Source organism: Cucurbita pepo, chromosome 14 (genome assembly GCF_057944985.1).
Source record: "Cucurbita pepo subsp. pepo isolate OVF chromosome 14, ASM5794498v1, whole genome shotgun sequence".
NCBI lineage: Eukaryota > Viridiplantae > Streptophyta > Magnoliopsida > Cucurbitales > Cucurbitaceae > Cucurbita > Cucurbita pepo.
Genome location: NC_141811.1, coordinates 4,518,016 through 4,532,374, shown reverse-complemented (window position 1 = coordinate 4,532,374; position 14,359 = coordinate 4,518,016). Strand labels below are relative to the sequence as shown.

The window sequence follows — 14,359 nt, the reverse complement described above, 5'->3', positions numbered from 1 at the left end:
CGGTTTATTGCATAAACCTCGTCCGGTTCACTGTTTCTGACGGAAGTTGTTAAAATACAAGGGACGATTTACCGTGGGCGAGCGCGCGTGGATTACCGTCGCGTCAACGCACCATAACGTCCGTTAGTTTTGACCGTCTGACTGGGTCCACTTTCCGGCCACCCACCTCATTACGTATTAAATAAATTTAATTTTATTAGCCAAATTGGATGTTTATGCTTAGTTTACAACATTGGGCGAAATCAGGTTTCTGAATAAATTATATTAATTATCCAAAAAAAAAAAATTAAAAAGACAAATAAAATGTTTTTTTTTTTATATAAAAATAAAATATAATTATTAATTTCAGTAAAATTAGAAAAAAAAAAAAAAAAAAAAAAAAACGGTAAACGATTAGGCGATGGAGAAGGAAATCTTCGTTGGTGGGGTTCCTTATCCTCCTTCACTGCAATTCTTCCTTCTTCTTCTTCTTCTTCTTCTTCGTTTTCCTTTGTTCTTCCCTCTATATAGATCTTCAATTCTTCATCCTTCTCTTCAATCCTTAAAGCTATGCCGTCCACCGCCATTTTCTCTCCTTCCTGTTCATCCTCCGCCCCTTTTACTCCCTTCGCCTTTTCACCTTCTTCTTCTTCTTCTTCTTCTTCTTCTTCCAAGGCGTTTTTAGCTGTTACTACGCGCAAGCCATTTGGTTTCCATTTCGCTAATTTGAAGAAGAAATCTCTGTTCTCCAGGAAGAATTTCACCATGGCTGTTTCAATCGAGAAGGAAACCCCCATCGCCGTCCGTCCCGATACGTTCCTTACGGAATACGATGAGGCCACGGGAGGCATCTCTTCCGGCTCCTCGTCGATTAGGGCTCGTTTCGAGAAGATGATTAGGGATGCTCAGGATAGTGTTTGCAAGGCTATTGAGGAAGCGGATGGTGGGGGGAAGTTTAAGGAGGATGTTTGGTCTAGACCTGGTGGTGGCGGCGGTATCAGTAGGGTTCTTCAGGATGGTGCTGTGTGGGAGAAGGCTGGCGTTAATGTCTCGGTTGTGTATGGAGTTATGCCTCCTGATGCTTACAGAGCTGCCAAAGCTGCTGCTGGGGATCACAAGCCTGGGCCTATTCCTTTCTTTGCCGCTGGCATTAGCTCAGTTCGTAATTTCTTCTCTTCTTCTTTTGTTTCTTTTGCTTTCCATTTATTGATCTGCTTTCGTTGCAATTCAAAGCCCTGCGTTCTGTTACCATTGTTGCTTAAGCAAGGCGTAAAATGTTGCAGGTTTTACATCCTAAGAACCCATTTGCACCAACTTTGCATTTCAACTACAGATATTTCGAGACTGATGCTCCTAAAGGTACAGATATATCTTTCCATACGTTATTTTCACTTAGGCAAGCATTCTTACTTTTGTATTGTCAAGAGTGTGGAGAATTAGATGAAGCTTAAGTATCAGAGTGTGGTAGATCCTCCATTAGTTATTTGCCACCAGCTTGAGAGTCTCGTTCTACTTTATCTCATCGATCAAGCTTGAAGTTGATATGAAAAATAGGCCTTTTCTCTTTGGGTAAGAGAGATTGACAGTGGGTCATAAGATGTCATGTTCTATTAGGTTCTATGTGAGATCCAACGTTGGTTGGGGGGGGAACGAAACATTCCTTATAAGGGTGTGGAAACCTCTCCTCAGTAGACGCGTTTTAAAACCGTAAGGCATATGGGATACGTAACGGGCCAAAGCGGACAATATGTGCTAGCGGTGGGCTTAGGTTGTTACAAATGGTATTAGAGCCAGACACTGGGCAATGTGCCAACAAAAACGGTGGCCCTAAGGGGGTGGATTGTGAGGTCCGACATCGGTTGAAGAGAGGAACGAAACATTTCTTATAAGGGTGTGAAACCTCTCCCTAGTATACGTGTTTTAAAATCGTGAGGCTGACGGCAATAGGTAACAGGCCAAAGCGAACAATATCCGCTAGCGGTAGTAGTAACATTCAATTTTTATCCTCCATGGTGTTCCTCCATATTGGCACTAATTTGTGTTAAACGTCCTGAACGATTCACAATGAGAAAGGGTGCAACTTTTCATATATTCTTCATTTTCATGATCTGCAGATGTTCCTGGTGCACCAAGGCAATGGTGGTTTGGTGGTGGGACTGATTTAACTCCTTCTTACATCTTTGAGGAAGATGTCAAGCATTTTCATTCGGTAAATAACTTCTCTTTCATCCTTCAAGTGTTAAGAGATGTCTCTTATGTAGTTGTGCATCATAATCATCCTTACGAATGTCGGTATTCGATAGTCTTACAGACATTTGTGTTCATCCACGTCGACTTTATTTCGAGTATTTTCATTATTTGTTAAATCTTATTTGTTCATCCTTGCCACAACTGCTGCTTATTTAGGTACAAAAAACTGCTTGTGACAAATTTGATCCATCCTTCTATCCTCGATTTAAAAAATGGTGTGATGACTACTTCTACATCAAGGTATTTCATCATTCTTGTACTTTTGTTCATGTTTACTATAGCGAACGATGCAACTCCTTTTAAGAAACCAGGACATTCTATCTATAGTTATGGGATTGATGTTCGTTTAAGAAACCAAAACATCAAACGATTTGAAGTTATAATTTTATTGCAGCACCGAGGCGAAAGACGAGGACTTGGAGGAATATTTTTTGATGATCTAAATGACTACGATCAGGAGATGCTTCTATCATTTGCCACCGGTAATTACACTTCAAAATGTGAAATGAATTGATCCTCTTTTCCCACTTGACGTCTGTGATAATATATGCAATTCTGTTGCTGCCTGTATTACAGAGTGTGCCAATTCTGTGGTTTCTGCCTACATACCCATCATAGAGAGAAGAAAGGATACCCCATTTACTGAACAGAACAAAGCATGGCAACAACTGCGCAGGGGCCGCTATGTCGAATTCAACTTGGTATGCATTCTGGCAATGAAGTGTTGGAAGAACATGTTATAACTTAAATTTTGCCTGCCAAGTTTAAAAATTGTTTTCTCGAACGGCAGGTTTACGATCGAGGTACTACATTTGGACTGAAAACAGGAGGTCGGATTGAAAGTATTTTAGTTTCTCTTCCTCTAACAGCTAGATGGGAATATGACCATGTAAGATCTTCTTGGATGACATGAATTACTTGAGGAAAAAACTGTGTTCTAAATTTGGTTGTTTGGATATGCAGAAACCAGAAGAGGGAAGTGAAGAATGGAAATTACTGGATGCATGCATCAACCCCAAAGAATGGATCTAATATTTGCTTTAGGTAAGTTCTAAATATGTAGGTTCAGATGAGCAATATGATATTCTTGAAGAGGAAGAGGACCTAATCCGCGGCTTCTTTGCTCAGTCACTCCCTCCCTTCCCTCGTTTTGGTTGTGTATTCTTGTGTTCCTTTTGATTGAAATGTAACATTTCCAGATTAGCTTGTTCTTGTGTTCGGAATAAATTAGCTTGTTCATGGCTCGGTAGACTGCGATTGGCTTTGGATCGAGTGCTAAGCACGTTCGAACAGGATGCTGATATGTTGTCTTAATAACTATATTGAAACTATATTGAAATGAAATGAAACAAAGAACAAACTACCAATGGACACATTAGTGTGAGGAAATGGAACAAAGAACATAAAGTAGCTGTAGAGACACATTAAGCCAATGAACTCCACCTAACAAAAGCAACAGAAGTATAAGGACTACCATTGCCAAAAGCCTAAACCAGAGAGGGAGAGTGGAATTCTGTTTTTGGGAGGAAGAACAAAGCATTACCATTATAAACTTCCTAAACTATGAAACTTTAAGAGAACTATAACTATTCATAAGCAGGCATTGAAAGGTGAGGATGATCCATAAATGAAACCTCCCATCTGGTTTGCTGCTACCCTTTTCTTTCTACTTCAAACATCTTTACGGTTAAGGCACTGTTCCACCAGTAACGCCGAGTTTCTAAGATCGGAGTACGACACGTTATCCGTGAAGCAAAGTTGTCGACTAATATCTGGCCTTAAGCCTTCATAGAACAGCCTAGCTTCCAAAGAATCGTCTGGATTTAGTTCAGAAACAAGAGAAGACAAGGTAATGAATTCTTCATCATACTCAATCACGGTTCTGTTTCCTTGTCCCAACTTCCAGAGTTCACGATGCTTCTCATGCTTCAACCAACTAGGGAAATATCTCTTATAGAATAAGTCCTTAAACTTCTCCCATGTCACTGCAGCCCCATCAGCATTCAAGTATCTTTTTGACACTATCCACCAAGAAAGTGCTGAATCTTTCAGTCTTAAACAAGCAAAGGAAACGTTTTGCTCGTCTGAACAGCCTATGCAATCAAAGATGTTCTCTAACCCCAAAACCCAGCGTTTAGCAACTAAGGGGTCGGTATCCTCTCCAAACCAAGGAGGTTGACAGACAAAAAACTGATTGAACTTGCTATTATGTTCTTCATTAGTCTGTCTAGCAGCAACTACCCTAAGCCCTTCCCTGATTAAACTGCAAATTTCGTCACAAACATCTCCCAAATTCATAGCTGGCTCAGCTGCAATTAGGGGTCTGTTAGTTTTCATTGTAGACACAGCTGGTTTCGCTTGAGCCGATCTTTTTCCTAAATCTCCAACACAAAAACCAGAGGAAAAAAAAAATGTAAACGTCACTTAAGCTACTACTTTTCTAAGTTAAAATCAGGCATCAAACACCTAATATCCAGAACAATGCTTCGCCTCTAAGCCACGAACAGGCAAGGAAAACAACATGCAACTAAAAGCAGAGAACCAACAAATGATCAAATAACTTCTCATCATCTGTTTCAATTAATATAACTAATAGTACATGAACAGTATAATAAAATTTAAAAAAAAAAAACTTGATCATCTCAGAAGGAACTCGAAGTTCAGAACCAAAAAGCGATCACTACATAAAACCATTAGAAGTAAGTGGCAAGCTCCACAGTTCCACAAAATCAAACAATGAAAACAATGCAACATTCACGGAAAGATATTTCGATTGAGAGATCGAAAAAAAGCGACGAACAATAACGAAAGAATAAAACAATAACTCAAAAATCGATGAACGCTTAAATCCAAATCCTAATCGAAGAATACGAGTAGATAACTGGAGGAAGATGAATCAAGATTAAGTAACAAAAGGGGAAGACAATGGAGAAGATTCAGAGAGCTTCATACCTGCTCGGGAGACGATTTTGGCGCTACATTTCGAGCGAGTTATCTATTGCCTTGTGCCTTGTGCCTTGTGGAAAAGGAGAAGTAATTAAACCTCGCAATTTTTTTCTCTCTTTTTTCTTTTTATAAAATAAAATAAATTAAAGTCTAAAATCGAATATTATTGAAATTACTAATTTGATCTATATATTTTGCTTTTTTTTTCTTTTTCGTTAATGTTTTATATTTAAAAATAAAAATATTTAATTTAATATTAAATTTTCAATCTCGAAGAACCTTATTAAGCAAACCATTAACCGTCGAGATTGTTGGATGATGAAAGTCCTTGTTGGATGATGAAAGTCCCACATTGGCTAATTTAAGGAATGGTCATGTCTTTGTAATAAAACAAACTCTCTATTAGTATGAGGTCTCTTAGAAGCACAAAGCAAATCTATGAGAGCTTATATTCAAATTGGACAATATTGGAGAGTCGTGTTCTTCTAACATGTTATCAGAGTCATGTCTCGTACTTTGTTTAAGGGGAGGTGTTGGATGATGAAAATCCCACATCGACTAGTTTAGGGAATGATCATGGGTTTATAATCAAAGAAAATCAAAGAATACCCATGTTGGATGATGAAAGTAGAGCCATGTCTCGTACTTTGTTCAAGGGGAGGTGTTGGATGATGAAAGTCCCACATCGGCTAGTTTAGAGAATGATCATGGGTTTATAATCAAAGAAAATCAAAGAATACCCATGTTGGATGATGAAAGTAGAGCCATGTCTCGTACTTTGTTCGAGGGGAGGTATTGGATGATGAAAGTCCCACGTCAGCTAATTTAGGGAATGATCAATCATGGGTTTATAATCAAAGAATACCTGTGTTGGATGATAAAAGTCATAATCAAAGAATACCTGTGTTGGATGATAAAAGTCATAATCAAAGAATACCTGTGTTGGATGATAAAAGTCCCATATTGCCTAATTTATGGGTTTATAATCAAAGAATACGGATGTGGATGATGAAAGTCTCATATCTGCTAATTTAGGGAATGATCATGAGTTTATAATCAAAGAATACTCTCTCTATTGGTATGATATTGATGGCCTCATACCATTATGGAGAGTCGTGTTCATCTAACATAGATGATAATTGATGTGTGCGTCCATTATCATTTACATTACGGACGGCAATAATTTTACAAATTTAAAATTATAATATAATCAAAAGAAGATTAATGGGGTAATATATTTATAATATAATTAATGATTATTATTAATAAATAAAAAATAATGAGAATGTATGAAAGAAAAGGAGAGAACTAATAGGGTTGAAGCCATTGGTCAGCATCAATGAAGGAGAGGTTGAGGAAAGGGGAAGCTTGAGTATCATTGAGCCTCTGAACATAGGGAGCCCTTGCGCTCATGTTGGCTCCTGCTCCACTGCAGTTGTACTCCCCATAGAAGATCGTCCTGCAAATTTCAATTTTTTTCCATTATCAAAATTCCTTAAATAATAATTATGGTTTTAAATTTAGTGGATAATTTCGTAATTAGAAAAAAGAAAACGTACTGGTCCCTTGCGGGGTCATTAAAGTCATTCCATCCCTCCGACGCAATAATATCCGTCATGACGGTGTTAGCAAAGACGACGCGAGAGAACGGCCGCCACGCGCGACCGAGCCACACTCGGCCGGTTCCACCGATGCTACAATTAACAAAAGCAAATCCAGAGTTCTCGTCTGCGGAGGCTCTGCCGTGCGCCGTCACGGCTCCGTTCACGAACTTTGATCCTTGCGGAACTGGATTCGCCATCGAAATCATCTGGCAACTCTACAATGCGGCAAGGTTTTCATAATCGCGATTCAGAAATTTATCGTCAAATCGAAATCGGCGAAAAAACTAGGGCTCCGATTTTTACCTCGTAGTAGGATCTTCCGTTTCCGAAGATGAAATCGATGGAGCCTTGGATGTAGCAATCCTTGAAGTAATGGCGGCCGCGGTCATCGTGGAGAGTGTCTTGAGCGCCAAAGAATCCGCAGTTCCAAAACGCCGCCTGGTCTCCGCCGATCCGAATCGCCACCGCCTGTGCTCCGATGACGCCCGGCCCTGGAATTGGCGCCACATTCTGCCAAGGCACCAAAATGTTTACTTATAATTTCGCGGGGAGTATTTATTTTGCTTTCTATGGGTTTGGGAATTTCTTTTTTAGATTTAAAATTTATTGGTTAATTTAATACACATTGGAGGATGAAAATCCAATGCCCATTGTTTTAGGAAGCTCAAAGCAAAGACATGAGAGTTATCTTGGTCTGACATAGTATTAGAGTCAAGCTCTATACTTACTCGTGCCAATAGATTGGTAAATTCTCAAATATCGAACAAATGGCTCCAAAAGAAAAGGAGTCAAGCCTACTCAAAGGCAGTAAAAAATAACTAAGACTTCAAAGGAGCCCAGCCTCGACTAAGGGGAGACATACTTTGTTTAAGGGGAGGGGTTGGATGATAAAAGTCCCACCTCAGCTAATTTAGAAGATGATCATGAGTTTATAATCTAAGATTAAAAAAAGTTATAATTTATAATTAATTAGAAATTACCATGAAGCTTATGTTCTTGGCAATAAAATTGGAAGAGAAGACTTGGACGGAGCCGCTGTAAAATGTGCCATGCGAAGAATTGGCAGTGTCGTTCCAAACAATAGCCGTGGTTGTGTAGCCTTGTCCTTGAAATGTCACGTTCGGTTTCAATCTCGGAACCATCACCTTCTCACTAAAAAAAAACAACAAAACATCACGTTCCATGTAGGTCAATCTCGTCTTATCATCTATAAATAAGGGTAGTTATAAAACAAAAACAAAGTCAAAGGGTATTTTTGTAATTTACAACAGGTGTTATTTATATAAAGAGTTTACAAGTAGATTCCAGTGTTGATCCATATTAAGCTTCGTTTGGAGCTCATATTCAACACAGCATCGACAGCTGCCTGTACAGTAGTGAAGTTGCAGCATCCATTTTGGTCAACGCATAAGACAGAAGTGTTGGCATTTTCTGGTGGGAGAAGGGCAATCGGGAAGGTGTCACAAATGGAACCAATACTCGCTCGGTCTTCTTCATCAGCCGAGGGTTTACGGTGGTGGTGGTGGCAGCTGAGGGAATCGTCGGGGACAGTGAGGAAAGGAGGGGTAGGAATGACGACGAGGAGCAAAGCGAGAAAAAGAGGAACGAGAGACGAGAGGGCAATGTTAACGAGGAGGTTATTATGAGTCATGGTAGTATATGGAGATAGGAATACAAGGAGAAGAATGAAAAATTAGGGTATAAAATAGGGAAGAAAAGAAAAAGATTGTATAAAAAAAAAAAAATAAATAAATTATATGAGTAGAAATTGGGCAAATAGGATGCACTTCAAGTCAAAGGGTTTAGATGTCATGTCTTACAATTCACCCTGTCTAACTGGACCTTATTACTTCCCCACCAATCTCTCTCTTTCTATTTAACTTTATTATTTATAAAAATTAAATTAAATTATAAATTTATGTCTTTTTCGCTCTAAAATTTTAAAATATTTTTTTATGGGTTTTTTCCATAAACTTTAAAATTTAATTTTTTTTAACGTATAATTTTTTAAAAACTATTTTATTTATTGTTAACACGACAATAAAATAAAATTAAAAAAAAAAACAAAAAAAAAAAAAAAAACAAGCAAGGCTGCCTATGGATACTTGGGCCCAATTTTGGGCCTTGAATTTAAGCCCATTTGAAGAGGGTCAACAAATGCTATACTAAAATATAAATAATATAAGGAAAAATACACATTTAATCTTGCTTCATATTTTATTAAAACGATGGTAATATTGATAAAATATGGATGCGGATAAATACTTTTAAATAATTTATTTAAATTAATAAATAAATATTACACTTTTTAAATAATTCAAAATTAATATATATTTTTTCTTTTTTCTTTTTTACATAATTTATAATAAAATTATTGTTGAAAATGTTAAAATTGAATATTAAAAAATATAAATAAGCACATTAAATAAAATAATTCATTTATTTGGTGTGTTGCTGACGGATTGGCTTATCACCTTTTCAGATCCAACTGGGGCACATCGCTGGCCCCCATCCGCTTCCCTCCCGACAATTTCAAGTACTATTTGTATTTGACTCTCTTTTCAAAGTTCTTTTCATATTTTCCTCGCGGTACTTGTTTGCTATCGGTCTCTCGCCCATATTTAGCTTTGGACAGAATTTAACTGCCCGATTGGGGTCGTCTAAGCTTGTTTTAGTGTATGGTGCATGAGTGGTGATTTGGTTGCTTGGGTCTATAGGCTTGATGCTCGGGCATCGCCATCTCCTCCCCCCCGACTGTCCCTGTTAATCATTACTTTGATCCCGAAGGCCAACAGAATAGGATCGAAATCCTATGGTGTTATCCCATGCTAATGTATACAGAGCGTAGGCTTGCTTTGAGCACTCTAATTTGTTACTATTTGTAACAGTCGAAGTCCACCGCTAGTAGATATTGTTCTCTTTGGTCCGTTATGTGTCGTTTACAGCATCTCGCTTACTCTTTCATAGATATGAAACCAATCAAATAGTGAGTTCATTTTCCTCCTAAAAAGCTAAAAGCTTCAAATATTTGCATGTTCGTACATCATATACGTTAGATAGCTTATGATGATTTCCTTCTATAAAGTGAAAGTTTTACTTGATTTAAAACCCGCTACGAATCATCATTATTTTTTTAAAAAGAAGCTAGCATCGAATGTACGGTAAGATAAAATCCAAATAAACAAATTTATGAATATTGAAGATTCAAGACTTGCTTCCCGTACCCAATTAGAAATGTCGGTTATACAACTTTGTATTTAAGTGACTTACCAAATGAAAATTTTCGTACCAACTAAGTATGAACGAAGATCTAAGTGGTTGACCTAATGAAAATGGTGAGTTGACAAGTTCTTGAAAAGAAAAAAAAAAGATCAAAATTATGGGATTTCAATCAATGGGTATTAGTGTTTGGGATTTGACTTTGTTCCAAAGGACCCCTTTTGGATGGGTTTAGTGGGACCGTAGTTTGTGACGTGTAATGAGTGGTGCATGAGCTTCCCCATTTTCCACCCCATTTCATAATTTCATTTTTTTCAAGGAAAAAAAAAATGATAATAATAAAAATACTACTTTGCCCTCGACCATATTCCCAAAATTCAAATATTTGTACCGATTTAGAACTCGAATGATAATCACCAAATATAAAAAACGGTTGAGAAATGTCGTCTTCAATCTTGAGGAACCTTCTTAACCGGCAACAACCAATAAATCAATGTGAATTTAAGGGTCATTTTGAAATGAAGTACCGATGGTTCTCGTCAAAAACAAGTTATATACCTTCTTTAAAGGTTCATTCTTTAGAGCTCTCGAACAAAGTACATCATTAAGCCTCCACGTTGAGCATGAACTTTCATGACTTTATTTTAAGTTTTCCTAAAATGTCTCTTGTATCAACAAAGATAGTGTCTCTTAGCTACTAATATTACTCGTGATCTTCCTTTTCATTATTATATATATATATATATATATATATATATATATATATATATATATATATATATATATATATATATTTCTATATCATTTTAATAAACTCCAAATTTATTTTTGGAAGGATTTTGAATTTTAAATATTAAAATGCAAGTGATGTAATTAAAACTTATTCAAAAGCTATTTCATAATTTAACCTAAAGTTTAAAATAAATAGTTATTTATTTATTTATTATTATTAGTATTTACAATTTGGCTCCACCAATAATGTATCTTACAACATTGTTGGTGCGCGTGACAATGGAAAATCATTTCGTATTTTATTGGGTAAATTATTCCATGGTTCTTAAATTCCACGTGTGCAGTATTTTAAATAATTTTATTCATATTACAAAAAACCATTTTAGTCCTTATTTTTTATTTGATCCCAAATTTTAAAATATTATCCTAAATAAAATTATTAGCAAATATTATTTTATTTGAATTTTTTTTTAAGATTTCGTGTCTGGTACGAATAATTTTCTACATCCTTATAAATAGTTTATGGTCTAGTGTCCTCGCTATAACATTCGATCATCTTACATTTATTTTCATTTGATCCCTAATTTAAAAATGTTAATTTTTTACTCTTAAATTAATTTTAAAATGTAATGTTTAAATTGCTAAAGTTATTTGTTACACTTTATTTTAATATATTCTCGAGTTATTTATTTACAATAGATTAAAATATATATTTTTTTAATTTAACAATAATGACAAAAAAAAAAAGAAGATATTTATGCAAAATTTATATATATATATATATATAGCTAATTTAATGAAATATTCAAACATTTAAATATTATGATAAAATAAATGTGAAAAAATTGATACAAACACGAAGAGAATCAATTTATTTGAAGAATCTTTCGAGAATTTATTAGATTTATTCGTTATTTTTCTAAAATTTTGTATAAATATATCAAAATAATTCTCAAATAAATTATTCATAATTTATACAACAATATATTTTGTATATTCTTTTTTTTTTTTCGTAAAAGAAACATAAACAAACGAAGAATATTCAAACACAAAAGCCAAAACCCTATTTCTTCTAGCAATAAAATTATAATAAAATCCTAAGGAAAATTAAAAATATATATATAAAAAAGAAAAAACAAAAATAAAAGGTCTTCTTCTTCTTCACTTCACCTTGTCGTTGCCAATGAGTGCCCTGAAAATTTCTATATAGCTAAAAATTACACAGGTCCATCATCGGCGCCGGCGCTGGAATTCTTTCCCCGTCGTCAGAACAGAAAGCCGCCGCCACTTCCGCCGTTGCTTTTGTTGGAGGAATCTGCCGTAGCTCCGGTGGGAGGAATTTGAGAAGAAACTGCACTTTCCATCAGAAATCCGTCTGCGGCGACTCCGCCATTTCCTGGCTTCGCGGCGGATAGCCTCTGAAGAAATTCGCCGCCGTGTGCGGATGCTGGAATCACGAACGGTTGGGGGTTGTGATGGTAAAACTGCAGTGGATAACCAGACGGCGGAGAAATCATGCCGGAATTCGATTGAGGAATCGCGCCGAACCCTAACGAAAAATTGGGGGAAATCGATGAGGCGAAAGGCGGAGTTGGACCGCCGGTGAATTGTTGAACCATCGCTCTGAAATTAGTTGTGTCTGTATTGAGCAAGGTCGTCGGAGTCCGCCGAGACGTCCTGGACCGGCGGCGAACCGGCTTTGCTACACGACGTTCCGGATTCAAGCCAGTGGAAGCGCCGGTGTTTGCGGAGGCGATGGCGTCGGAAACTCGATCGACGAAGATCATCTCGGAGGTGGATTGATCGGAAGGCGGTGGCGCCGCCGTGGTTGGAAGATTTTGATGGTAAAATTGAAGCCAATCGCCAGGGCCGGACATGGTTTAAACAATTAGAAAATTGGGTAATTGATCTGTGCTCTGTTCTTGTTTGTTGTTTGGGTTATGAAGGAGGAGTAGGGTAAGGCAATTGAGTTACATGATTTTCTTGGAAACACATGAAAACATCGCCATTCATTACAAACCCCATCAAATCATAATCTCCAACTTCAAGAACACACATCAATGGTGGTGGTAGCTGCCTTTTGCCTCACTTTAGGGATTCTTTTCGATCATACCCTTTCATCTTTTTGCTTTTTATTTTGATTTTTTTACATGATTGTGTCCAACCAGTATCGTTTTACTACATATATGAATCTGGCAGTGGATAAGATATTAGTTATCGGACTTCTGAATTTGTTCTTAAGCTCCCTGCTAGTGCTAGTAGATATTGTCCTATTTAGGCTTTTTCGAGCTTTCTCCATTTGCTACCTATTTAGGCTTTTTCGAGCTTTCTCCATTCGCTACGGAGATGTTTCCACACCCTTATAAAGAATGTTCCGTTCTCCTCTCCAATCGATGTAGGATCTCACAATCCACTCTCGTACGGGACCTGACGTCCTCGCTGCCAATCGTTCCCTTCTCCAATCAATAGCACATGTTTATCTCTCCTATCGATGTGAGATCTCATAGTAACATATTTTAGGTAATTTATTCAAGTCTAGTATTAATGAGTATACTCAAAATTTATGAAAACGGAGAATAAAATAAATATATAAAACTCATATATAGCTCTTAGAGAACCCTACTCGTGTTTCCACAACTTGTAAAGAATAATCCAGTAGAGATGTCATTCAAGCTCACCCATATCGAAACCTGATAACCCAATAACAACGATCTACAGCGACCGGTTTACAGAACAAGGAGTGAAGCAAGGAGCAGGAGATTGATAGAAGAACCCGGCCGAAGTCACACGAGACACAATTTCATGGATAGTTTCATTCGAGATTGTGATGGGGACGCAACTTACGTACATCGACGTTAATCATGCCACTAGATCTTTCATTAGGATCTACTAGACGGAATTCAACTAGCAAAGGCTCTCGATAGTGTATATGAGCTAAATTTAAAAAAAGTGGTATAATTTCATACCCTAAAGAAGACCATAATTTCACAAAACAAAATGATAACTTCTACATAAGGAATTATATATTATAGTTTCTTTTTTCTTTCAATTTCTTTATACTTTTAACATCCACAATTTTGCCTTGCTTATACGCCAAGGTATTCATATATATATATATATAATAAGTACTAATTTGATCACTTATTTTAATTATCATTTCACTTTTTTTTTTTTTTTTTTTTTTTTTTTTTTTTTTTTTTTGTTGTTGTTGTTGTTGTAACCATTAGAAAATTACTGATGTTGAGACATCTTTTCTAGATATGTTTAAACAATAATAATTGATTTAGATTATTAATCATAATTTAATCGAATAAAACCCACCTTGAGAATTAAATTAAAATTAAGCCCGGGCTTTCAAAACGAGTTTTGCTACATGCTATGCAATACATGACATGGACCCGTGCCCGAGCTTCTTTACTTTTTCCGTCCCCTTGTGGGGATATTTTAACGACGATGAATATGCTACTTCTTGTGAGAATTGATTCTAATGGTTTGTCATGTTCCTACTCCTTACGATAACTACTAAAAACTACACTAAAAAAGTAGGTGATAAGCAAGAAGAAAAGAGAAATCCCGACACTAGACCAAACAATACCTGCCAACGATTGAGTTCGACTCGAGAGATGTGG

The 14,359-nt window shown here is 36.6% G+C and overlaps 4 protein-coding genes across 4 annotated transcripts; 1 reads left to right on the top strand and 3 right to left on the bottom strand.

Moving 5' to 3' along the window:
- The first annotated feature begins 415 nt into the window (after positions 1-415).
- LIN2 (Coproporphyrinogen III oxidase) lies at positions 416-3,468 on the top strand. The gene is made up of 8 exons (XM_023696598.2): positions 416-1,137; positions 1,263-1,338; positions 2,094-2,188; positions 2,386-2,469; positions 2,624-2,711; positions 2,806-2,930; positions 3,020-3,118; positions 3,193-3,468. Exons 1-8 carry the CDS (start codon positions 550-552, stop codon positions 3,259-3,261), a joined length of 1,224 nt encoding a protein of 407 aa, XP_023552366.2. The 5' UTR covers positions 416-549; the 3' UTR covers positions 3,262-3,468.
- A 105-nt stretch (positions 3,469-3,573) lies between these two features.
- Positions 3,574-6,137, bottom strand: LOC111810060 (uncharacterized). The gene is made up of 2 exons (XM_087117574.1): positions 6,113-6,137; positions 3,574-4,610 (listed from the first exon to the last, which is right to left on the bottom strand). The coding sequence occupies exons 1-2, from the start codon at positions 6,135-6,137 to the stop codon at positions 3,901-3,903; spliced, it is 735 nt and encodes a 244-aa protein (XP_086973700.1). The 3' UTR covers positions 3,574-3,900.
- Positions 6,138-6,324: 187 nt separating this feature from the next.
- LOC111810058 (putative pectinesterase 8) lies at positions 6,325-8,468 on the bottom strand. Its single transcript, XM_023696600.2, has 5 exons — positions 8,075-8,468; positions 7,760-7,931; positions 7,083-7,289; positions 6,735-6,994; positions 6,325-6,634 (listed from the first exon to the last, which is right to left on the bottom strand). The coding sequence occupies exons 1-5, from the start codon at positions 8,428-8,430 to the stop codon at positions 6,484-6,486; spliced, it is 1,146 nt and encodes a 381-aa protein (XP_023552368.2). The 5' UTR covers positions 8,431-8,468; the 3' UTR covers positions 6,325-6,483.
- A 3,313-nt stretch (positions 8,469-11,781) lies between these two features.
- Positions 11,782-12,710, bottom strand: LOC111810471 (VQ motif-containing protein 22-like). Its single transcript, XM_023697178.2, has one exon. It carries the CDS (start codon positions 12,605-12,607, stop codon positions 11,996-11,998), a length of 612 nt encoding a protein of 203 aa, XP_023552946.1. The 5' UTR covers positions 12,608-12,710; the 3' UTR covers positions 11,782-11,995.
- Between the last annotated feature and the right edge of the window lie 1,649 nt (positions 12,711-14,359).

What these genes read in the sequence shown, in the direction of transcription:
- LIN2 (XM_023696598.2), top strand. Translation starts at nt 550, where the DNA reads ATGCCGTCCACCGCCATTTTCTCTCCTTCCTGTTCATCCTCCGCCCCT. An exon ending in CGAGACTGATGCTCCTAAAG is followed by an intron (nt 1,339 to 2,093) that starts GTACAGATATAT and finishes CATGATCTGCAG; the next exon opens with ATGTTCCTGGTGCACCAAGG. An exon ending in CTAGATGGGAATATGACCAT is followed by an intron (nt 3,119 to 3,192) that starts GTAAGATCTTCT and finishes TTGGATATGCAG; the next exon opens with AAACCAGAAGAGGGAAGTGA.
- LOC111810060 (XM_087117574.1), bottom strand. Translation starts at nt 6,137, where the DNA reads ATGGGACTTTTATCATCCAACACAG. An exon ending in ACTTTTATCATCCAACACAG is followed by an intron (nt 4,611 to 6,112) that starts GTATTCTTTGAT and finishes TTTGTGTTGGAG; the next exon opens with ATTTAGGAAAAAGATCGGCT.
- LOC111810058 (XM_023696600.2), bottom strand. Translation starts at nt 8,430, where the DNA reads ATGACTCATAATAACCTCCTCGTTAACATTGCCCTCTCGTCTCTCGTT. An exon ending in ACGGAAGATCCTACTACGAG is followed by an intron (nt 6,995 to 7,082) that starts GTAAAAATCGGA and finishes GCCGCATTGTAG; the next exon opens with AGTTGCCAGATGATTTCGAT. An exon ending in AATGACCCCGCAAGGGACCA is followed by an intron (nt 6,635 to 6,734) that starts GTACGTTTTCTT and finishes TGAAATTTGCAG; the next exon opens with GACGATCTTCTATGGGGAGT.
- LOC111810471 (XM_023697178.2), bottom strand. Translation starts at nt 12,607, where the DNA reads ATGTCCGGCCCTGGCGATTGGCTTCAATTTTACCATCAAAATCTTCCA.